This window comes from Aspergillus fischeri, genomic scaffold (assembly GCF_000149645.3).
Source record: "Aspergillus fischeri NRRL 181 1099437636263 genomic scaffold, whole genome shotgun sequence".
NCBI lineage: Eukaryota > Fungi > Ascomycota > Eurotiomycetes > Eurotiales > Aspergillaceae > Aspergillus > Aspergillus fischeri.
Genome location: NW_001509763.1, coordinates 119,254 through 143,168, shown reverse-complemented (window position 1 = coordinate 143,168; position 23,915 = coordinate 119,254). Strand labels below are relative to the sequence as shown.

Below are 23,915 nucleotides of genomic sequence, written 5' to 3'. Positions count from 1 at the left end.
ATCACATGGAATAGGAAGCCTCAGGCAGAAATTTCGTATCACTTGAGGGCATCCAAAAACTTGAACGACATCTCTTCCTGAAAGGTTTCTAAAACCGCAGTCCTTCCCTTCTATTCTTCTTGCTGGGCCATGCCATTACGGATCACATCTGCTCCGGTATCTGGTATTCAAAAGAAAAAGAGACCCGCAACGTTTAAACCTCGCGCCTCCCCTTTTGCCGGACATGCTCGCCAGAAAGCCGCCATTCAATCCTCCCGTCCTTCCAAGTCCGATCAGCTAGATGAGCTGTACACGGGTGATTCTGATCAGGGCCCACTTCCTGACCTTGGGAGTTCGCATTATGTGTCACAGATCGCCGCCGTCGAGGATGTGATTCAGGCCATCCACTACATTCGCGACAAGATGTTCGAGGATATCCCTGCTCGCGCTGGCATGAATAGTACTCGCATTGCTCAAGTACTTAATCTACGCCGGTCGCTACCCCCTCTAGCCTCAGTGGCTCATGTTCACACTCTGATGGATGCGCCTACGAAAGTGGAGAAAGAGATTGTGGAACTGGTCAATGCCGGTCGTGTTCGTCGCTTGATCGTCCCAGGAAGAGGGAATGATGCGGCGGGGCTTGGCGATTGCCTAGTTCTAACAGAGGATTGGGAAAGGCTGGTGCGGGAAAGCAGTGTCTTGGAGGCCTCAGTTAAGGGTAAGTGAATGGCGTCCTGCCGTATCACCTGTTTGCCTTGCTCTTGCTGATCAGCTCGCAGATAAATTTCTTCAGGTTCTCGACCACATCGGAAACACATCGGCTATACCTGCATCGCGTCTTTCCCAATCGGAGCGTATGGAACTGCTTCGCGCCGGATTTTTGGTGTCATCGTCCTCTCTCGTCAAAGGTTCCACGGGTGTCGCATCGCTTCCCGGTCTTCCATCCTCTACTCCTGCTTCTGCTAGTCGGAGTAGTAGCGACGGTCAGTCCTGCGACACTCCGGATAACCAGCATCAGTCTCAATTTGAGACAGCCACCCTCTTCCTCTCACTTCCCAACACTGGGCCATATCTTCGCCTTCTCGGAGCTGGTCGGAAACATCTCCTTGGTCTTCTCAACAAGTCCAGTTCTGGCGAGGCCCCTGTCTATCTTCTGCGGGATCGCTGGGATGGCGCGGTTGAAACGGATAAGAGCTTCAGCGTTGCGAAGCGCGTGCGAGGTGAATTTGCTGGCATACTTCCAGGAAAGACGAGAAAGTGGAAAGAGCTCTATGGCATGAATTTCCGCTGGGCTCTGGAGGAAGCTCTGGGGGCCGGGTTAATTGAGATCTTCGATACTGGCAGTGTTGGGCCTGCAGTACGCGCTCTATGAATTTGCTTCGTAGAGGAAGTCGTGCAATTTGGATGAAACTGGGTGCGATGGTGAAATTCCACCCGCTTTCACCTCATTGAAGCATACATATATATACGTCGTCCAATATCGACACCACTACGGAAGACGAACCATAGCGCGATTGCGCAGCTCGAGGCCCGGGAAGTTCGGTCCGACGAAGAATGTCTCGCTGACGGACGCCGTGCCGTGCTGGATGGTTTGGGCGAACGTATCGATACCCTGGCCGTTCTTCTGACACGTTGAAGACATATCAAAGCTCATAAAGAGCTGTAGGTACGGTCTTTGGAGTGCTTCATGTTCTGTCGAGGCTCGAGTACCGGAAAGCGTCTCGAGCCCCTTCATATACCCCTGGTTAGGTTTGAGATAGAAGTTACTATAGAATACAAGACATCTTTGCTCACCCCACGGCTTCTCGACTGATAGTTTAATTTACCCGCAGGCTCAAGATCCACATCTGGCACTTCAGAGATGATCAGCACACAACCTAGTTACTATTCAGGAGCTCGCGGAGCTTATCATCTAGCTCACCTAGCTAGCTTGCCATTCCATCTTCACAATATCGAGGTTATCTAAAATGGAATCTTCAAAGCTCAAGTCCACAGTGTCAACACCACTCATCCGCCTCTCCCCACATCCCCTTTCCTCCCTTCCCGCTCACCCCTCCCTCAACGCATCCCCATCGTCATCCCGTCCCCCACTCCACAGCTTCCTCGAAACAGCCCTATCAGAAGCCCACTCTCTCCTCACAGACACCATCCCGAATACCTTCAAGGTAGACCCGAAACCGCGCTCCTCCCCACCAGCCACAGCCAAGGTTCAGCTCCTCAAGCGCACCATCCGCCACGGCAAGGGGAGTGTCCGAGGAGAGGAGGAATTCTGGGTATGTCGGAAGAGTGTTCACCAGGATGCCGCTGTGGACGGTTCGGCTTCGTGGGAGGAGTTCCGCAGGGGATTGAGGGAGAATCATTCCGAGAATGAGATGGCATATACGCCCAGTGTGACTTCTGTCGAGAGGTTGCTGGAGTGGCCGACCGAGGGGGAGATCGAGGGTGGTTGGAGGCAGGTCGGGATGCATGGTGAGTTGAGATCTCGATCTTGTGAGATGATTTGCTTTGTGTGTAATCGTATGCGACTCGTACATCGAGAATGCACTCCTTGTATTTGCATCCTGTCTCCGGCAGGTCGTATCTTTTGCTTCGTTAATCTATTCTATATACACCCAAAACACCCCAGGTCTATGCACCACGCATCTAATGGCAACCACTAACAAGCAGCCAGTGAACATCATCACCCATACTTTCCACCCAACAGCCTTAATAGCCCCTCGCACCTTCATCAGCCTAGTCATCTCTGCTGACTTACCAAACTTCGTCCATCAGGGATTCATGACGGTTCAGATCCCTCTAGCGGCGAAACCTACAGATGCAATTCCCCACGAGATACGGGAGAAGGTTGCATCCGTCGCGCCCAGAAACGCGGTTTTTGCATCCTATGCCAGCGTGGAACAGGTTGTATCAGTGCCAACACCGGCGGTGGCCTCTAACCCACACGCGAGGGGCAGGACTGGTGATGCCAATCAGCAGGAGTGGACGATGGCGACCACTTCGTATGCAGGCGGGGCGATTCCGCGGTGGATACAACGAAGCTGGACGATGGGCGGAGTCCCCAAGGCAATCGTAGCCGACGTGGGGTATTTCATCAGTTGGACAGGCCAGCAGAGAAGCAATATATCAGATTCAGCTTGAAATAGTAGCGAAATGCCGTTAACCATATCTAAGATCGATGTCTGATAGTGCACTCGTGCTGTGCTACTCCTTTGGACTTCCTTGCAGCCATTGTTGGGTACAGAGGACTAGCCGGTGCTGATTTTCTCCAAGTACAAGAAGAAAACGAATACAAATACAGAGCTCAATCGAAACGTCTCCCAGACGGGAAGTACATATGTGGCCCAACGAATGAATTTGTGACGGATTTTGCCAGCATGAACTTCCAGACCAAGGAGACCAGAAGGACGAATTTTTAACTCCTTACTCCCTGCGCCATAGAACCCGAAAAAAGACAAACGCGGAAGAAGAGTATGTTATGAAACAGAATAGCGCCAAGTACAGCCAGTGGAGACAAACCATCATACCCAGCGTTATGCAACTTTCGACATGGCGAACACCGTCACGTAAATGGTGAAATGAAATATTATAGAGGCTAAGAAATCAAAAGACGAGACGTAGGTGAGATAGTGGTAATCGGAAGCACAAACGAAAGGGAAGAAAAGAAGGAGTTCGGCGAATCAGATTTACCAGCCTGGCTCGGCAGCAAAGTTCGTGTAGACATGGGATGATCTGTCGTCAGAGACATCTGAGCTCCGAGTAACGGGACATTTGAGAGGTGGTAATCGAACCTTTGGGTACGACGGGGAGGACTACTAGACATAGCAAGGGACATCATATGAAAGTTCGAGGACCAATAACAGATGAGTGCATATCGGTCATCGCTGTGCAGTGCTACCGGAACTGCTCTCGAGTTGAGCCGATGTGGCGCTTTTATTCGAAGGCGCTAGGTTGCTGGCATTTGACGAAGCAAGTTGGGATCGTAAAGCGGCCACTTCGCTTTTCAACCCCGCCAATTCTTCGTGGACTGATCGGATGTAGGCCCAAAGCTTGTCCTCCCGATCTCTGCCTTGTTCTACAAAGCTGGGATCATGTGGTCCGGGAAGATGAGTGCCATTGCCTGCTGTGGCGTCCAGGCCAGCTTTCGAAGACAGGGATCCACTGTGATTGGTAGAATGACCGAGGGAAGATCCGTGTTTTGTAGCGGCCGGCGGCGGCGGCTGCACAGATCCTGGATTGTGAAGGGAGAACCGCGTATCCGAGGGGCCCATCCCGGGTGGAGGAGGCAGCTGAGGGGCGCCGGGTTGAGGGGGAGGAAGTCCCAAGCCAGGAGCGGCATGATTCGTGACGGGTCCCTGGGAGGGTCCGGATCGGCTGAAGGGTTGCTGCTGGAATGGCTGCGACATACCGGGAGAGTGTGACCGGTGCAACTGGATACTACCGCCCTCCGGACCATGTCCGCCTTGGTGTGAGGTAAGAGCGTTTGGTGAAAGGGGCCTTGGGCTCTCGGACACGTTCGTAGACTGAAACACCGACGCACCCGAAGGCTGCCCCGGCGGTGGGAAAGTCATATTCCCGGATTGAGAAACGGGAGATGTCGACGCACTAGACCCACCGTGGCTTGTGGGAGGAGGGAATAATCCTCCCGGGGAGGGTCTGCCGGCAGCTATTGGAGGATATGTATTTGGCTGACGCGGTTGGTAGCTGCTGCCAGAGTGAGAGCGTGGAATAGAATCTGAGGGGGCATCGTGCTTTTTGATGCTGGGCATGTTGAGTCGGCGTTCATCCTCTTCATCCATTCGCTCCGGTTCGGCATAGACGAGACCGTCCATGGTATCTTCGGCGCCGGGGGGAACAGCGCCGTCGCCATAATCATCCTCTGGCGCAAAACTCCCCATACTGGCTCTGCGACCGGCGCAGCCGCCCTGACCCTTATTATGTCGAGCAAGAGCATCACCGCGCGCGAACCGACGCCCACACTTCGGACAGATATGTGGACGCTCTCCGGTATGAAGCTTCGTATGTCTCTTGAGATCATGGAGCCTCCGAAAGCGCGACTGGCAAGTCTGACATACGTATGGCTTCTCCTGGCTGTGGGTGAGAAGATGGCTCTTGAGGTTATGATGTCTGGTGAACTCGGTGGCACAGTAAGGACAACGATGCTTTTTGGCCGACGGTGATCGCTGGCCGCTTTTTTGGAACCCAGAATTGGGTAGACTGAGACCCCGGCGGGCATCGCCGAGATGGCCCGTAGGCATTGGGTAAGAGAAAGCCTTATTACTACTCTCCTGCATATCTGTGTCGTCTCGATGGCGCGGGCGATCACCGTCCTGAGAGGTAGAATCCTCTATGGGGCCCGGACTGGCCACAGTCGGAGCGGCCATTAGGGTCGAGCCGCTATCGGCAGTACCAAAAGTATCGGGGACGCTACCCGAGGTATGCGCCGAATCGACTTGCATATGGTCCGACGACATAGGCATAGAGTCGTGGATAGAACCGACATTTTGCTTTTCGCTAGCACCCAGAGCCTCTCTTGCTACCAGCGAACTGTTCTGCTCGGACGCCTTTTCCGATTCCTGTGATCGGTCCATCGGACCGTCTGTTGGTGCAGTGGTGGACATCTGGGGTAACGATTCCCTCGACCTCGTAACGTTTAGTCCGGCGCTGGCGATGGACGTCAAGCTCGAATCTTGCTTCGATGGCTTCAGAAACGCGACGGATTCGGGCGGGCTCGAGATGAGCGAGCTAGGCGTTCCGGACAAGGGATTCGAGATGGCAACCGGCTCGTTAGTCGATTGCGTCAATGCAGCCATGGATAACGGATGCTTGTTGCCAGCCGGAAACGGATGACGAATGAACGGGAAAGCTACTTGCACGGAAGTCATGTCAGTGAATGAATATCTCTTTTTGAGTTCGACGGCTACAGGAAGAACGAAGGGATCTTCAAGTCGGCAGGCAGCAAAGGGGGTCCATTGAACGAGACGAAAAGGCTTCGACCAAAGGAAGATGATATCCCAAGAACAAGAGTCAAGTAGCACAGAACGACGAGTAATATCATTATATTGAGAAGCACCGTCGCGTGGGGCGCTCACCTGGAACCGAGTGTGGCGCAAGCTGACGGGAGTGGGAAGGTCAGCTTTCGCAAACGCCTTGTCAGACGATCTGGGACCCCACGATGAGAAGTATGGACCCGGTGGCAGTGTAAAAATAGTGACTGAGCCTTGCAAGCCGGATGAGCGCCTCTGATGGATGCTGAAATCTCTATCAGGATTCGGCTAACCCATCGGGTGGGAAGAGATTTGAGGAGTGTGGCGGGCGTGCAGGCGGAATGGAGAATGCTTATTTGGGCTGTAAATAAAGCTCGAGGCAACGACTGATTTGAAATACAATGGAAACGAATGTCGTGCAGGCGGATCGACCCCTTTCAGATGTACAAAACAGCAATATCGCATAAATTGTCCACCAGAAAGAGACAAGTGCAGGCAAGGCAGAGGAAGAAAATCGGGGGACAATGCAGTGCACAGAACAAAAGTAGCGTACAAATGGAAGGGAAGAGAAGGATCTAATCGGAGGCCTTAGGTTGACAGAAGGGATAGCTTGAACAGCAGACAGTTCAGGATGGTTGCGGATTCCAATATATTCCGTTTTTGAGTAGTAGTAGTAGTAGTTGTTGTTGTTGTTGCCGTATGGTAGTAGATGGTTGAGGAGGAAAAAAGATGGAATGACTGGATGGACCGAATGAATCGAAGAATGAATTGATCAATTGATGGATTATTGATGGATCGATGGATTGGTAGGTAGAGGTTATGTTTTTGGCTACTGTTACAGTAGAAAGCGGAGATAGATTCTCTCTCGGTCTCCCAGTCTCTCTCTGAAGGCGAACACGAGGATCCAAAGGACAAAAAGTGGCTGGAGAGGGGGAAAGGTACGTATTTGGGTTACCGTATGGATGCTGGGGCTCTGAAGTTAGTGTGTCGACGTACCGGATCTGTGGTATCTCCGGCTGACATTTTGATGTAATGATGTAAGGTACTGTCACGTAGGTTAGTTTATGGCTAAGGCTAATTCTTGTCGCCAAGAATTACGTGACAGTCTTCCTTTCAGTAATTATGCCAGAATATCTACTCTGTTTCGAATTATGGAAGATTACTAGTTAAGGGAATAACTTCTGTTTTGCGATGATTCGTAAGGTTATTTGTTAGGAGCAATGAAAAGAGCGACGTCTGCCTAGATATTGTGTAGGAATTTGAAGACGCAGCACAGCCATGTTCTAGAGCCGCGTATCCATCGACACAGGACGGAGTAGGTATCCACTGGTACGGTTGTTCCGTAGAACCTCGACGGGAATCATCGAGAATGACATCAATGTCCATTTTACTCTGCATGTATGTGTACCTCTTTACTCTGTCTGTACCTTTTATCTCCCTTACCTACATTGCATTGTGCGCGTGCATTCACACCTCTGTCAGTGGCACTGGACAGAACAAGCGCGATTTCCAAAGATGAGGCTGAATCCATCCCTGGAGCAGTGTGGCTGGCGAACCAATGTGATCATAGTGCAAAGACGAGTCAAACCTGATTTGATTTTTAGCAGACAGTGGGGCACCCCTTTGAGGTGGCTGTACACTCTGTCCTGAAACTCCGGGGCAACAGAATCATCATAAAGTATGATAAGTATCTATCTAGTTATAACTTCTTAATGCCGTCCCTCTCTATTATATGTGCAAGATGACACTGCAATACCAGGCTCAAGAGTCATGCCTCAGAGGCTCCTCCTCGGTCCTTTAGACGATCACCTCCTGCGTCCTGTAGACAGCGTCCCAGTCTTCGATCCACCTTCAAATACTTGCGCTTAAATGTCATTTTCCCAATGTCCACTTCTCAGCATCAACATTATATATAATATGTAACTTACACAGTCCGACGTATCCACGTTATTCATAACAGCCATCTTATGTTCTTCAACAACCACTGCAGCGAGCTTCATGACCTGACATCACCTGGAAACTACGGCATGGACCATCTTCATCCACTTTGGTACATTTCATGCTAGTATCCAAGGTACCTCTGCTGGTAAATGCCTTGCATTATTACTTTATATCCCCATAGCTCTCACCCAAGTTGGCTGGAATCATCCTTTCAAGATTCGACGAGCGGTCATGAGCCGAAAAGTACATAATCCAAAGTATTAAGAGGTAAGCAAGCTACTACAGCTCTGAGAGGCCTCTAGCAAGAGAGATGCCAACCGGGTTAGTTGTGGTTAAGTATGTCGCCTGAAGACAAACTGCCAATAACCAAGAATCCTGAGTGTCAGCTTTTCAAAGTACAGAAGTACTCATCCTCATTAATTAAACGGATATTTTGAGAATGACTTGTGAATCAGTAAGCTGACGGACCATGGATGCGATCGATGTTGACTAAATCATGGGCGCTTAGTGTACCTAATGATATAGACTACCAGACTCGATCGAAAGCAGCATCATACCATGGTCGTGATGGAAATTAATATGATGGATTTTCTGGACGAGCCGCTAGACAGTTGAACGAGTCTAACGAGGAGACAGGTTGCAGTAGACGGATTTTGACAGCGGTTCTGCAGCCATCATGGTTGGCTGGGCAAGGGACGATCAGTTTTGGCGCCGGGGAAGTGTCGAAGGGAGACGAAGAGAGAACCACATTAGATGCGATGAGGACTCGTCTCATTCGCTCTTCTTGTGACACGGCCTGCATCGTCAGTGGTAGATAAAAGGCTGGTTTAACACACACTTTGATCCTCTCCACTGTGATAAGTCAGGGCTGTTGCGCTAGTGACCATGCTCTGCATCCAGTCACCTCCTCATCCTGCACTTTTGTTCCTTCGACATATTAACCTAGGGTATCTGGGCGCGTCCCTGACTTTACGCGGCATCATCTTTCCTCCAATCACTCCGGTCGGCCTTGACTGTGCTGCATGTTGCTAAGCGCTCACACCTGCGCCTTCACACGGCCCGGATCGAATCAAGCTAAAGATGGGTTCCCCCGCCCAACTTCGAGCGAAGATGACGGCCAGCCCAGAGCTCATGATTGATATTCGGGGCGATCACGCCAATCTGATTTCAATCAATCGATTTCTTCCCTCTCCTGCCGCTGCTACTACTGCGTCGGTTGAGTATAGAAGTTGAAGCTGTGCCGGTACCTCTGAAGTGAACAGAGCACTCAAAGTCAACTACTCTTACGGTGAGTCGTCTTCGCTAGTCAAGCTGAAGAACGCTCCAGAGGCTAATTCTCTGCATAGACGGATCTTGCAATTATCGTCTGTCTGATCGACTTGACTATCAAGTGAGTGTTAACGTCGCTTTCGACCCCTGATATTCGCTTCTCATCATCTGTGATGCTGCTCAATGAGTGTAATACTGATTTCAGTTTTGCAGCAAATGGAAGCCTTCCTCCACTAGTCAACAGCAGGTCTGAGCCTACACATTGACCGCAGCTCACCGTTTGGCTGTGTATTCGTACTTTAGCAAACACAGTTCCCGAAAACGCCAGGGGCAAACACCTGTCTTATCCAAGGTTGAGAGCTGGTTCTCTTGGCCTCTGCTGGACTTGTCAATCAATCATCTTAGTCCTGTATTGACCTGGCTCATCAATGTCGGTCTCCAGTGAGAGCCAGAGCAATTCTCCTCACACCTACGAAGCTGTTTCTCCCGTTGATATCGTGCGTGGTCACAATCACTTCCCAATGACAGCCTCTTCGCAACCGGGTGGAGCTCGGACGGAGCGAAGCTCCTCTGAATCCTCTGTTTCCTCGTCACTCAGGAGTCCTCGCACCGCTCGATTCGCGGAGGCAACATCGGTGCACTCCCCTACCGAAGCCAGGGGTGCTTCTACATCTCCGTTCGCGGACCCGCCGGGACATTCACGAAGTCAGCCCGATGTGTCTGACGTGGGCTTTGGTTATGTCGCAGCTAGCGATCCTGCTCAGCATGCATCGCATCAGCTTCCCCCAGCATCACCTCTCAAGAGCGCCCTCAAGGTCCCAGGCACTCCTGGGCGGACTCTGAATCCCCTGAGTCCTACTTTTCGGGAAGAATTTTTTGTGGAGAAGCAAGAAAAGGCTACTGAGAAGGAGAATGCGAGAGACCTGGTAAGCGGACCCCAAGAATCAGCAAACTACTCCCGATCATTTATGCTCACACACTGCTCGCAGCGAATCAAACTACGCGTGCGTTTCGCCAAGATATTCCTTCGTTTTGTCAACTTCGGTTGCAGTCTGATCGTGCTCACTATACTGGCAACGACTCTGACGATATTCCACGCGTCGAAACATCTTCCTCCTCGTAACAATTTACCCCCCTGGGCGAAAGGGACGAACCCATGGCCGCAGTACCTCCTTCTGACATTGGCTTGCATCTCCCTGTTTTCGTGCCTGGTTGTCTTCTGGGCGTATTGGAAGGGTGGCCACAAGCGCGCTGAGAAGGTCGCAGTCTATTACACAGTCTTCTCAGTCTGCTTCTTCACATTCAGTCTAATCATGTGGATCGTCGCAGCAGCCATCTATCAGAATTCCAAGGCCAACGGCAATGGTCAAGACCTCTGGGGCTGGTCGTGCAAGCAGAACCTTCGAGAGCAGTTATTCCATAACGATATCGATTACGCGCTGCTGTGCCGTCTCCAGGTAAGTCGAATTCCTTCTCCCAACTAGTCTTCGACGAGGCTGACTGGAACAACTCCCAGGACTGGGGCTTGGTTTGCGCCATCATCGAGGTCGTGATTGAAGTTCTGGTCATTCTCATCTATGCGGTTGTCTTCTACCGATTCTACACCAAGCGACGCCTTGCAAGGTCAATGGACCGCCGTGACAAGGCCAGGTCGGATCTATACCTGGCCCAGCTCCGGCTGCAGTCTGCCCCCAATACCCCCGGCTTCGCCAACATGCCCAAGTCACCCTTCGTGTCCGTCCAACCGACCCAGGATTCCTACTCGGCCGCCGAGAACGGAGAGATGTACTCGACGCAGTTCGCAACACCCCGGTCGCCGACGACGCCCCAACCCACGTTCCAGCTGCAGCCGCCTCCCATCCGTGTACAGCAGGCGACTCCAAAGATGGAACAAGGAGAATTCTCGGCGCCGGCTTCAGCTCAGAATATTAATAAGCATATGACTGCCGCCCCTGGCGAGCGGACCTACGAGGCCGTCCCTATCCCGGAAGCATACACAAGCCCCATGAGTCCCAACTTCCCTCCGAATGTTCGCCATTAATCAACAATAATGGCTGGGCAAAAGAAAAAAAAAAAAAAAAGAAAAAAAGCACGTGATCCTGAGAACGCTACGCCGCAGGGGTCGCTCGAGGCTGTATTTATTAGCACTTCTCATTGACAAAGCCTACTGCTTCACCTGGAATTATATTTCCAACTCTCCGCTGTTTCTCAGTCAGGGGACTCTGCGAACCGATCCAAAATTGGAATACTGATTCTCTTGGATGGTATGCTATGATTAATGCTCCTGTCTTTAGTCTCTTCTCGTCTGTCCGTTTTTACATTCTATATACCACTATGCATTGCTTATCATTCCTTTAACATCTGCTTTTTCTACTGATCGTTTCAATCATATTGAGATTGAGTGCAATGGCCATCTGTCCAAGCCCCGTATATGTAGCTGCGTGTGCTCAAACGCGGGTCCCTCTAGGTATCTCTCGACAAGGCTATGTCCTATGTCGTGCGAAGGACGAGACTATCAATTCTGGCTGATCATTTTACTGAGCATTTATGATTGCCATTTGCAGAAATTTGGCACCGAGCTCTTAAAGGCCATAAAATATGGAAGACAGACATACATCATCAAAAAGGTCAATCGGCTGAAAACCTACGGTAAATAACAATATAAATTCCACCAACTCCTCCGCAAGTGTAGCCCCGAGCATCCCTATCCATAATCGGCGAAATTTCCTCATGTAGCACTTCGTACCATCCTGAATGAACAAGGTATTCAAAGAATATACAGCATCTTCGTCCCCTGACGTTTATCCGGGTGGACCATCAAATTATCGGTTCAAGCAGACGCTTCGTCAATAACAGCATTCACGTCTTTGGCAACATAAATCTCTTCTAATGAGCCCGCGCCAGCGCCCTCGGACAGACCATCGTTTTGCAAGATGAGGCCTTGCTCGTTGGCCAAGTGGAGAAGACAGATAAAGCCAAAAGAGGTGCTGATGTCACGAAGCTTCTCTGGCGGATAGACCGTTTTGAGGGAATTCATGATCTGCGTGAAGCGTAACCGACGGTCTTCCTTCGGTTCTTCCGAGCCGTCGACCGGCTGCGGTCTTTGGGGTGTGGGTGTTGGCGGTGCATCAGGCTCGGTCTCATTATTTTGTACATGATTGACATCGTTCCCAGCGCTTGTTTGTGGTATGGAATCAAATTGTGTGGATGCAATCAACCTTTCGCCCATGCCCTTCCACATCTCTTGTTTCAGTCTCCGCACGTCGATTTTCTTGGCGACTCTTGCATAGGCGACATATTCAGGTCGCGCTCGCCGTCCGCCTTGTGTCACCAATTGCGAGCCAAAGCCCCCAGCGCCCGGCTTGGGCGTCGCCCCTACCATGTTGAGGAGAGCAGCAATACCCGTAGCTCCTCCTGCATCCCCTGCTGTTGTGCCTGGAGCCCCATCAGCTGGTGGGGACAGCATCTCTCGCGCATCTGCAAAGGGCAGGTTGTCGTCGTCATCGTCGGCGATACCGAGCCCGTTCGGGAACGCGAGACCATCGTCGTCCGCGAAGAAGTCGGCATCATACGCGCCAGGGGCAGCATCCTCGTCGGCAGCCGCTTCCTCCTCCTGCTTGCGACTGGCCCAGAAGGCCTCATCCATTTCCCCATTAACCGCGGTCCGGTCCTGTCGTCGGCTGTTATATTGACGTAGGCCCACCAGTTTCTTCGAGCCCATGCGAGCCTTAGGTTTGAGGAAGAGACGGAGTAGCTGTCTGGAGTTGAAGTGTTTGTCGTCTGGTAGCAGATTCCGCCCTTTGGTTCTCCACTGTGTCTTGGGCAGGGAAATGGTGGAGTTGGAACTAGCCGGGGTATAAATCAATTCAGCGACGGTTGGATCGAGAGGTGCCGCGAAGTCGATTTCAAACGGCTCCTTTTCCTTCCGCTGCTTCGGCGCTGCAGTTGCAGAGCTGGCAGCCGCGTGTTCCTTGATACGCCGAATCTTCCAGTGCTCAGGACCCGCCCAGTTCTTCTGAAGTGCATTGTCAAAATAGCTGAGAATGTTCTCATGGTCACGCTTATCTGGTTGATGAGTAAGCGTTATAGCATACCCATCTTCGTCGTCCATTGCCTCATCGCCGTCCTGATTCTGATCGCCATCACGGTCAATGCGATGGACTTTCAGCATTGGCTCCAGGGCAGCCTCACGGGCCCATGCCTCACCCCCATCACCAAAACCGGCATCTTCACTAAGATCGAATCCAGCTAGAGTACCATCGTCGTCGTCAAAGCCGACAGCGTTGTCGTCGTCGAGCATAATCCCAGAGGCATCGTTTACGCCTCGTCCGTCCTCGTTGCCTTTCTCATTGCGCCATTCTTCAGGCGCCTTGAGAAAGGGAATATCGAGTGATCCGGTGGGATCGCCAAGGTCGAAGTTCTTGAGGGACGGACAGATATCCTGCTCGTCGAGGCGCGCCAAATCGGGGAAAAATTGGTTCGCTAGTGGCGTTATATCAATCTCAACGTCTTCAAAAGCATCATCAGAAGATCGCATCGGAGCCGGTGAAGAGGACTTCGGGTGTTCAGGGTCCTCCGAGTCTTCGCGAGTATTGTCCGCGTCATTTGGGCTTTCCTCAACAGCGTCGTCGCTGCTGTCAAAGACGATACGTCCCTGCCCATCTATCGACAAGTGGTTCAGAAGCAAGCCTTTTGCCCCTCCCTCGTCGAAATCTGCGGAGGCTTTCTTGAATAAAGGGTCAACTGAGAATTCCAGCTCAAACTTTTTCAGCTGAAGCGCGGCAAAGGAAGGCGCAAGCGTAGCCTCGTGTGTTCTCTGGGCCTGGTGAAGTCAGAATCAGACCGGTTCCAAGTCAGTGAAGCGGTTATACTGTTCTCCGTACCTTTCTCCGCGACTTCCTGGTGGTTCCATCTTCCCCTTCCTCGTCGTCCTCGTCATCACCCTCACCGTCCGCGCCAGCGTCACGACCCCGCTTCTCACGGCTGTCCGCCAGCCCACTTAGGAGTTTACCTGTTTCCGTCGCGACGCTGTCGACTCTGCTTGTATAAATCTTTACGCAACCATCGAGCGTGCAGCTGGCCTTCTGAAAGTTGACACCATCGCCTTCCTTGAGTAGAGACATATCATGGAAGTAGTCAATCAGAGCAAAGTTCCAGGAGTTGTTCGCGTTGATCTTGTTGTCCGTGGCCATCTTCATCCATTCCTCGAAGTTTGCCAAGATAGGGACCCGTTTCATTGGGGTCACCGCTCGTCGTCCATCAGCATCGCTCTCTCGTCCGCGGTGTCCTGATCCCCTAGGGGTACCGGGACTCATACTCGAAGCGCGGTCATATGTGTATCGTCGAGGAGGCATTGGTGTCTTGACGGCAGCCTTGATCTGATCCATCTGGCGGTCATGGCGGGCTTGTCGAGCCTCCAAACGGGCGGCCTTCTCCCCCGTGTCATCGTTCAAAGGGATCCTGAGCTCGTCAATATCGTCTTCTCCTTTGCGTTCTAAAGCGCCATTCAATTTTTGAGTTCTTACTTCATAGGCGAGTTTTTGTGAGGCGTTGATGCGCCATTTGAGCGGCGATGTTTAGGATTTGCTACGCGGGGCATGGCGAATGGTTACCCCAGCAGTAAGGGATAACTGATGGCCACCTGAGAGAAAATAAGAGAAGATCGGAGGATAGGAAAGATATTAGCAATCTCAAAAGCTGTGCTTCATTTCTTGATGATAGATCCACGGGCTTCGACGGTCCAGATGTGTGATGTGATGGCGCTGGGTCTCCTCTTTTCGTGCTGATTTCCTCTTTTGGCCGGACAAGAACAAACAACATCAACAAAAACATACGCCAGGCCAGAGCAACCACTTCTGCAATCACTAGCCTCATCGGGGTAGAAAGTCACCTGACCTAATGTCGTCAACACATTACCTTATTTCATTACCGTCTGTATTTCACTGACTCGTTCCCGTAATATATTCTTGGTACGTTTATGTACCTCTACCGTACCCGTTTCATGACGCCTGTCCAGATACACAAGTAGGTATGTAGATGACCTCCGATACAGATTATCTTTAAGTCATGATATTATTCTTTTCTATAATACCTAATGGACTTTGCTCAGTTACCAAGCGAGATTCTCCTTATGAATGACTATGGGACTGACATGATGCTTTGATGACTGGATGACTGTAGCATCGCCTCCGCCACAACACAGCCACACTCCCAGCTTTTTGGCTTGACATCACTCGTTGGCTGCCGTGTAGACGTGTTCTAAGGTATCGAGGTACCTTATCCGTCCGCATCTGCTTATCTATGTTGGGCTACGTAGGACATGGAGACATGCCCATCGTCTCTCCACCAGCCGATCTTGCCTCATCCACCACCACCATCCATTTACACACGGTCTGGATCTTCGTTTCTCAGTCCGTTGTGTTGCTGCCTTCTCGTCCTTTCTTATATAGGTCCAATCGCTAGATGATCCCCCGCAATTTCTTCCTTTGCCAACTTCCCTACTGCTCATGATGCCGCAGTGGTCACTATGGCAAGCAACCTGACTTTGTACCCAAGACGATCACCGATCCGTCAGAAACGTCCCTATTCTGTTCGACCGTTCTATTGGGCTTTTCTGACGTTAATCATTCTTTCGGTGATCCGCTGGTCTCTGGGGAACTTGAACAATCCCCCGGCAGCATCTTCCCCGCTTCATGTCAAGCGAGGAGCGGACGTCCTGCAAAGCAATGATGAGCCAGAGGTACGAATACAGAACATTTTCCTTCGCAGATATGCTAATAAATCTTATTTTTTGACAGTGCCGTTTGGTCCGTCAAGCCAAGGATCAATGCTCCTTCGTCCGTGCCAATTGCTCCGACCTTGAGGATGGATTACTCTCATATATCCAGCTGTACTATTGCACATTTGCGAACGCCAAACCTATAGCTTTCATCGTCCTCATCTTGTGGCTATCCTTGCTTTTCAGCACCATAGGTATTGCTGCAAGCGACTTCTTGTGTATAGATTTGAGTACCTTGGCCAGCATTCTCGGGATGAGTGAGAGTTTGACCGGTGTCACATTTCTCGCATTTGGAAATGGCAGCCCCGATGTCTTCTCGACGTTTGCTGCCATGAGGTCAAACAGCGGTAGCCTGGCCATAGGGGAGCTGATCGGTGCTGCGAGCTTCATTACGTCGGTAGTGGCAGGCTCCATGGCCCTGGTTCAGCCGTTCAAGGTTGCCCGGCGGAGCTTCGTCCGGGACGTGGGATACTTTGTCATTGCTGTCAGCTTCAGTATGGTTCTTCTAGCTGATGGAAGGCTTCATGCCTGGGAATCGGCAACTATGGTTGGCCTGTATTGTTTCTACGTGGTCTTGGTTGTCACTTGGCACTGGTACCTTGTACGGCGCCGTCGGGCCTACGAGAGGAATTTAGCTGCGCGGGCTCACTTCCACATCCCAGAAAACCAAGAGTTGGAAATTGAAGAAGAGGTGGAAGAGGACCCCGGCGTTGCGTCGGAGTCGAGAAGTCTTCTCCGCGGACCGTCGACCGAAGATTTCGACGCATTGCAAGGATCCGATTTGCCGGCTTGGAAAGATGGTGACGAGGATGATGACGCGCGCAACCGCTATCTCGCTGAAATAAGTGAGAATATGCATGTATTCCGCCCCTCTACGCGCAGGCGCAACACCTTCAATCCCATCAGGCCCAGCCTCGTTGGGGCGCTGGAGTTCCAGACCGTACTCTCTTCGCTGCAGAAGTCCCGTAACATCAATCGGGGCACACCCATTGGGCTCGACAGATATTTTGATAATCCAGAACTTGCGCGCGCGCCTTCACCACTCCAGGACAATTTATCAGTCGCATCCCATCCCCGAACAAGCAGACCCTCCGGGAACAACCGTCTTCTATCGCCGAATAGTGCAGCAGGCTCCTCTCGAGTTCGTGCTGTGTCTGCCAACGATGCTGCGGGGCTTAAGCTGGATACCAGCGTCTTCACTTCCGGCACGCCACAGCCTCGTGTGACCGTTAGTCGACCTTCCGGAACCGAAGAGACGTTTCAGCCTCAGATATCCCAAACTGACCAGACCTCAGCAACTCTGTCATTACCATCCTCTGGCAGACCCTCGCGGGATTCAAGTATAGCAGGTGCCGCCCGGTCTGCCAGCCCCGATTTACTTGCACCACCAGGTACCTTCCACTCACCAAACTACCAGGCGGACTCTCCCCTTACGCGGTCCCCGCTGGACGTCTCCCCACTAGGGACTTCATATGCCACGCGCGGAGCTAAAGTTGCTCCGGAAAGTCCCTCCAGCCCGTTTCCTGCTTTTCCAGACGCCATCGATTCCATGCAATCAAGGGCGCCAAGCATACGTCTTCCGGCCCCTGCCAGCCCTACAGAGACGTTGCAAGTTCATGACAACGACTTTGAGGATGAAGGTCATCGGTCGTCATTGCTTTCCCCATGCTGCATCGCGAGGTCCGTTATGCCGGTGCTCTTCCCGACCTTGGTTGACTGGAGGACCAAGAGCCTCCTAGAACGACTGTTGGGGGTCGTTGCAGCGCCAAGTGTGTTACTACTCACAATTACTCTTCCTGTTGTGGAACCAGCACAACCTGAAGGAGAACCCGCGCGTAATATATTACCCTCTGCGGACGGTGGAGAGTCGGCAGCACCCCGAGTGAGACTGCCGGAAGACAGCCCACTTATTCGAACTTTAGACCGTGATCTGGGCGATCAGGATGTGGGTTCGCTCGCGGGCAAAGCTCAGTCGCTACAAGAAAGGCGACGATGGGACTCCGAATTGCCTGCCCTCGAGCCGCCAACCCAATCAGCTTCTCAGCCGAAAGATTGGTGCCAGTGGCTGCTTTGCGTACAGCTCTTCATGGGGCCCTTTTTTGTCGCCTTGATCGCATGGACTACGATGGATCCCGAAATGAAAGCCCGCAATCTGCTCCTCTCAACCTTGTGCTCCCTTCTTTTCTCATTTCTATGTCTTGCTTGCCTTGTGGTGAGTACAAGGAATGGCCACTCCTCGCGGCCTTCCTCTTTTTGGCGCCCCTTCCTGGCCATGTTGGGCTTCGTAGTCGCAATCTTTTGGATCGCAACCATAGCCACGGAAGTGGTCAGCCTTCTCAAGACTTTTGGGGTCATTCTGAATATTAGCGACTCCCTCTTAGGGCTTACTGTGTTCGCTGTGGGGAACTCGCTTGGTGATCTTGTCGCCGATATTACCGTTGCCCGCCTAGGATACCCAGTCATGGCTTTGAGTGCCTGTTTTGGAGGACCGATGCTAAATATCCTGTTGGGAATTGGCCTGGGCGGTCTTTACATGACCGTGAAAGCGAAGCCAGAAACGAAAGCCGTTCGTCAGGGTTCTTACGAGATTGCTATCTCTAAGGTCCTGGTCATTAGTGGCGCTACACTTCTGACTACTTTGCTCCTTTTGCTGATTGTCGTTCCATTGAATAATTGGAGAATGGATCGAAAAATCGGCTGGGGTCTGATCATTTTATGGGCCTGCAGCACGTTAGGGAACGTAATCGCTGAGGTCCTTAACTAGCCTTGAGCCTTGGCTTCTCCCTTCTTTTGGTGATTTTTGTTCTTGAGTTTTTCTTGAGTTTTTCCTTGGATACCACTCTTACTCATGCTTGGGTTTGGCGCCTACCTGCGACCCTTGTACGTTTACTTTGCAATGCTGTCTACTATTTTGAGCAATGACTTCTGTCATGTATGAATATACTTTCTTTTGGCCACGACTGCAGTTGAGCGCGTCTATCCGACGGTCGCTTAATTTATGAGCTGTTTATCTTCAAAGTTGACGTCGACTGAAAATACAATTTCTGGCCGACTATGATTAGTTACAATTGAAGCGACAGAGATCGAAAGACAAGCAAGCAGATAACGCTATAAGTTCTTTCTACGGTATATGGATTTCCAATTCACAATATACAGTCCCTGATATTCACTGGCAAGACATCGCTGGCACGTGCGTCAACTGGCCTTGAATCTAGTCAAGCACACGACCGGCACTTGAGCTCGTGCTCCGATCATTGGTTTGGACCTTCCGAAGTCCTTTGCCCATTTGAATTGAGGCCAAGAGCGCGCTACGATCGGGAGCTCCTGCAGGCGTAGGCGGGCCACCGGCAGCCGGAGGAGCCGGCGGTGGTGGAGGGCCTGGGGGCGGTGGAGGGCCTGGAGGTGGCGCAGGTGGTGCCATAGGTGGTGCCATAGGTGGTGCAGGAGGTGGGGGTGGTGCGACGGATGAATCATAGCTGGGCACTGCCGCTGGTGGGGGAGGAGGAGGTGGCGGAGGAGGGGCAGCAGGTGCAGAGAGGCTGCCGTTCGGCTCAGGCACCGGGAGAGAGGTAACTGGGCTGTCCTGCACTGGGGTCGACGACTTGGAGGGCGATTTGTCATCCATAGCACTCAAAGGTCGTGGTGGTGCCATAGTACCAAACAGAATACTTGCGAGTTGTTTAGCACTACCACCTCCTGGCCGCTCGTCGTCGTCATCGTCAGACGAGTCGAACTCAGACCCTGCAGCAGACCAGTCATCGTCTGCTTCAGGACGCGCGCGAGATTTGCGCTCCAGAGGCGCGGATCCAGTAAAAACAGGTTTCGAACTCTCCTGCTGTGCGAGACGATGGAAAGGATTGGTCGAGTGTACATCAGCCCTGGGGGAGGTGACGTTGGGTTGCGGCGCGGGTGGAGGAGAGACCACTTGTGTGTCAGCGGCCTGGTGCGTTATCTTGAAGTACGGATTTTTGGACTCTGTCTCTGAGCTGAAGCCCACAGGCGGAGCCTGAGAGGAAGTGTCTTCGGGACTGCCAGCCTGCTCGGATTCTGGTGCAGAAACCGGAGCCGCAGGAGTCACTGTGGGGAGTAATTGGCTCTGGGTCGGTGTGCTGTCCTCAGGCGTGATGTTCGCTGGTCCTTCGTCATCAGATGAACTCTCCTCATCGAGACCTTCCAATTCTAGTTGAAGCTGCCGCTCTCGTTCCTTGGCCCTCTCGATCTCAGCGCGCTGAGCTGCAAGTGCGGCTTCCTTTTCTTTGGCCAGCCGTTCGGCTTCTTCTTTGCGACGCTTCTCCTCTTGCTTCCGGATCTTGCCTTGCCTGACTTGCTCCTCCAGTGCACGGAGACGAGCTTCTTGTGCCTCTTTCTCCTTGAGGAGTTCCTCCTCACGCTGCTGAGCTTCCATTCTGCAGGAGAGTGAGAGCATCGTTAGCCAAATGTACCTTGAAGCAACAATGGTAGGGTGATGGGTCTTACTCGAGGCGATTCGTCTCCTCTTCTTGTGCCTGTTGCTCCTCCCTGATAGCTTGTTCGCGGGCTGCCTGTTCCGCAGTAACCGTTTCTTCTGCGGCCTTTTTCACTTCAGCCTGGCCCGCGCTGTCCGTGCGGCCTCGGCGTGAAGGCGGAGCTGGGGGTGGCTTCTTGCCCACAGGTTTGGCAGGTGCGTTAGAAGTGCTACGCTGCTCCTCAGCCAAGCGACGTTGTCTCTCTTGCTCTCTCTTCGCGTCTTCCTCCTCTGCTTGTCGCAGACGCTCCTCTCGCTCCCTCTTTTCCCGCTCCTGGCGCTGCAGAAGGGTCTCAGAGGTGTCAGTGTGCGGTTTCAGACCGGCAGCCGCCATGCGCTCCGCGATACGTCTTTGGGCACGCTCTCTAGCTGCAGCCACTCGGTCCTCATGAGTGGATCCCGGTAACGAACCTGCAGAACCAGCGGAAGGCGCAGGGGACAACCGAGAGACACCGGCGGACGGCTCTTCGTGCCGGAGTCGCTGCTCAGAAGCTCTTGATTCCCTGCAATTGTTATTTCGAGCTCGATTAAGGTATGTTTTAATACGGTTTTGTCACTTACTCTTCCTTACGGACGTGTGCCGTTCGGCTGCCTCGTTGCAGGTCGTAGATGAAGTCCCGAATGACGTCCTCAACCCCCAAGGCATCCTCCCATCGACGCCGTTCATGCTCACGTGTCGAAGTTTCACCCTCTTCCTTGAGGCTATCTTCAAGACTGCGGGTAAACTCCCTCACGCTCTCCTCGACGTCACGCGTCATGGCCTCATTCTTTTCTCGGTCTGCTCGAATACTGGTACTTTCAGCCTCCAACCTGCGAGCCGCAGCTCCATCATCGTCCACTGAAGCAGGCACTGGTCTGCCAGCAAGTTCAGCGGCCCGTGCCTGCATCCTTGCGCGGGCGCGGGCCTTGATACGATCCGCCTCCGTAACGGTGCCACCGGGTCCTGTTCCAACGATGTTGGCAGCACTATTTGGATGTGCCTTTGCGTCCTTCAAGCGGAAGAGTTCAAGTTTGGCATCGGCAATCTCACGTTCAATACGGCGGACCTCTGATGCGACCTGAGGAACCTGGTCCTCGAAGGCTTGAAGCTGACGACGCAAGGCTCTCCTTTCGGCGCCATTATCCAGGTTACGGAAGGCTGCATTAGGATGGGTGTCGATATCGTCCTGAACGCGACGGGTTCGATCCATGAGGCTTTCCGCTTCCAGACGATCACGGCGATCCAAGACCTCATCCTCCTCGGCTCGATTTTCATCATTGAAATCCACAGCATCAAGCATAATCTGAGTCTCCCGGATCTTCTTCTTCAGCTGCTCAACAGACAGCTCCTCCTCGGATGCCTGAGAGGCAGCGGGAGATGATGGCCGGGCATCATTACCCATACGACGACGAGCGCTAGACCGGTAACCAGCAGCAGCCTCGTCATTATTCTTAAAGAGAGTGGCATCCTTGCGGCCGAATCCTGGAGACCTTGCACCGCCACGGAATGAGTGCTCCTTGAGGTAACTCACACCCGTCTTCTGAGGTTGCAAAAATGCGCCAGAAGCTTTGCGATTCTCTGCATCCTGAGACAGTAGAGACTTGACTGCGCCTATTGAATCATTCAAGTTCCTCGTTGACGGAGGAATTAGCTCAGGGGGTAGACGATTCGGGACTGGATACCCGTTGAGTTTTCTGTAAATCAGGTGCATGGCTACGGCGAATTCGTCCATGTTCAAACGGCCTCGATTGTTGGGGTCAGCAAGCGTCCAGATCCGCTCCAAATCTTTGCGATCCAGGCCACTTTGTCCCATAATTTCGATGGCGGTATCGCCGCCTATGAAGCCCTTATGGAAGCCATCCCATGCTCGGAAGAGATCATCGTAGATTTTCTTCTCCTCCTTTGTGATTGCCCAGGGAATACTAGCATTGCCAGAGAGACCGGCTGTCGTAAACCCGCCCTCACGACCAGGCTGAGGCATGAGTTGCTGTTTCAAGGCCTCGATGTTGGGCAAACCCGACGACGGTGCGTTAACAAACCCCCATTGGCCGGGAATGCCAGTCGGCTGAGCAACCAATCCGCCTGTCTGCATTGAACTAAGATTCGAGCCAAACCCGGTAGGCATAGGCGGAAGTGGGGGACGGGGACCATTGTAGCCTGTAGCTTGAGGATTGGTCATTAAACCTGTTGGCTGGGGCTGTAGATACTGCTGCTGAGACTGTCCGGGGAAGCCTGTAGCCTGTGGGGCGAGAGCTGCGTTCGCTCCAAGAAGAGAGGGTTGATTGGGCTGCAACCCGGTCGCTTGAGGACCAAAGCCTGTGGGCTGCGCAGCAAGTTGCGAAAGAAACTGTGCATTCGATGGCTGCTGCGGCTTAGGATGCTGGGGAGCCGGGGGAGCAGATTTGTTCTCCAATAATGGAGCATCGAAGCTGGGAACGTTCGTTCTTGCAGAGGCTTGCGGCTCTGTGTCGGGAACCCCAAACGAGATGATATCCACCATACTTGAAACCTCATTCTTGATCTTGTCCGGTAGAGTCGCTGGAAGTTCTCGACCCGTGATCCTCAAATTGCAGAGGTACATGGCTAAAGCAAATTCGGGGAAGAATAATTGCCCAGACTTGGTGGTGTCGGACAGAACCCTGGATTGAATAATCAGCTTCACGATCATCCTTCAGAACAATTGGCATTTTACCCACCATATTTTCGACAATTCACTGCCGGGAAGTCTCGAACGTAGAAGTAGCTCCTTAGCTTTTTCCCCTGTATGTGATACACTTCAGCAAATCATCCTCTCAATCAACGCTGACGTCATCTGAGACTACCAACCGTCCATTGTCTGACTATCTCCCACCGCGGACTTGAAGAGTTGCTCAAACTTGGCTTGGTCTTGCGCAGTGATGAACGATAGCCGTATGTTAGGAATTTTGCTCCCCGATGACTTGGGTGGTGGCGGAGGCGCGACGCCGGCACCATCGCTAAACGAGTTGGCTATCTCCGAAGACGTCCTGGGAGCAAGCCGAGTGGGCAGGCCGGTGGTCGAAGGAACCTGAAGCGACGGAGGCTGACTCTGAGGAGGATAACCCGTGAACTGCGGCTGTTGTGCGGGCGCCTGATAGCCGCCAAGCTGTTGCTGCTGCTGCTGAGGCGCTGCGCCGGGGAAGCCTGTGAACTGAGGTTGCAGTTGTCCAGTAGGGAATCCCGTTGGCTGAGGCTGCAGATGAGAGGCCGATTGAGGTCCATATCCGGCCGGCTGTGGTTGAAAGCCAGTCTGTTGTGGTATTTGTTGCTGACCCTGAGGGAATTGCGAGTATGGAGGTTGCTGCATGAAGGGCGGCTGTCCTGGGCGGGCGTTGTTGACGCCGCCCAAGAAGGAGTTCGACGAAGAGTACATCACAGCGCTCGCATTAGAAGTGGGAAGGAAGATAGGTACTGCAAGTCGAGAAAATACAGAGATCAAATCACTATCAAGCAACAAGAAAA

At 52.5% G+C, this 23,915-nt stretch overlaps 7 protein-coding genes across 7 annotated transcripts, besides 5 other annotated features; 4 read left to right on the top strand and 3 right to left on the bottom strand.

Annotated features, from left to right (window-relative positions):
• Positions 1-129: 129 nt before the first annotated feature.
• Positions 130-1,351, top strand: NFIA_024890 (Stk19 family serine/threonine-protein kinase; the record flags this gene model as incomplete). The annotated part of the gene is made up of 2 exons (XM_001261313.1): positions 130-697; positions 759-1,351. The coding sequence occupies 2 exons, from the start codon at positions 130-132 to the stop codon at positions 1,349-1,351; spliced, it is 1,161 nt and encodes a 386-aa protein (XP_001261314.1).
• Positions 1,352-1,946: 595 nt separating this feature from the next.
• Positions 1,947-3,117, top strand: NFIA_024880 (SRPBCC family protein; the record flags this gene model as incomplete). Its single annotated transcript, XM_001261312.1, has 2 exons — positions 1,947-2,448; positions 2,693-3,117. 2 exons carry the CDS (start codon positions 1,947-1,949, stop codon positions 3,115-3,117), a joined length of 927 nt encoding a protein of 308 aa, XP_001261313.1.
• A 737-nt stretch (positions 3,118-3,854) lies between these two features.
• NFIA_024870 (C2H2 zinc finger protein) lies at positions 3,855-5,789 on the bottom strand (the record flags this gene model as incomplete). Its single annotated transcript, XM_001261311.1, has 1 exon — positions 3,855-5,789. The coding sequence occupies one exon, from the start codon at positions 5,787-5,789 to the stop codon at positions 3,855-3,857; it is 1,935 nt and encodes a 644-aa protein (XP_001261312.1).
• A 902-nt stretch (positions 5,790-6,691) lies between these two features.
• Positions 6,692-6,778: a microsatellite.
• Positions 6,779-9,601: 2,823 nt separating this feature from the next.
• On the top strand, positions 9,602-11,214 carry NFIA_024860 (uncharacterized protein; the record flags this gene model as incomplete). Its single annotated transcript, XM_001261310.1, has 3 exons — positions 9,602-10,099; positions 10,163-10,630; positions 10,690-11,214. The coding sequence occupies 3 exons, from the start codon at positions 9,602-9,604 to the stop codon at positions 11,212-11,214; spliced, it is 1,491 nt and encodes a 496-aa protein (XP_001261311.1).
• Positions 11,215-11,233: 19 nt separating this feature from the next.
• Positions 11,234-11,262: a microsatellite.
• A 741-nt stretch (positions 11,263-12,003) lies between these two features.
• Positions 12,004-14,772, bottom strand: NFIA_024850 (condensin subunit BRN1; the record flags this gene model as incomplete). Its single annotated transcript, XM_001261309.1, has 3 exons — positions 12,004-13,995; positions 14,057-14,633; positions 14,699-14,772. The coding sequence occupies 3 exons, from the start codon at positions 14,770-14,772 to the stop codon at positions 12,004-12,006; spliced, it is 2,643 nt and encodes an 880-aa protein (XP_001261310.1).
• A 927-nt stretch (positions 14,773-15,699) lies between these two features.
• NFIA_024840 (sodium/calcium exchanger protein) lies at positions 15,700-18,715 on the top strand (the record flags this gene model as incomplete). Its single annotated transcript, XM_001261308.1, has 2 exons — positions 15,700-15,912; positions 15,971-18,715. The coding sequence occupies 2 exons, from the start codon at positions 15,700-15,702 to the stop codon at positions 18,713-18,715; spliced, it is 2,958 nt and encodes a 985-aa protein (XP_001261309.1).
• A 40-nt stretch (positions 18,716-18,755) lies between these two features.
• Positions 18,756-18,779: a microsatellite.
• Positions 18,780-19,162: 383 nt separating this feature from the next.
• On the bottom strand, positions 19,163-23,826 carry pan1 (actin cytoskeleton-regulatory complex protein PAN1; the record flags this gene model as incomplete). The annotated part of the gene is made up of 5 exons (XM_001261307.1): positions 19,163-20,357; positions 20,428-20,958; positions 21,017-23,074; positions 23,132-23,195; positions 23,262-23,826. 5 exons carry the CDS (start codon positions 23,824-23,826, stop codon positions 19,163-19,165), a joined length of 4,413 nt encoding a protein of 1,470 aa, XP_001261308.1.
• Positions 19,314-19,410: a microsatellite.
• Positions 19,362-19,393: a microsatellite.
• Positions 23,827-23,915: the final 89 nt, after the last annotated feature.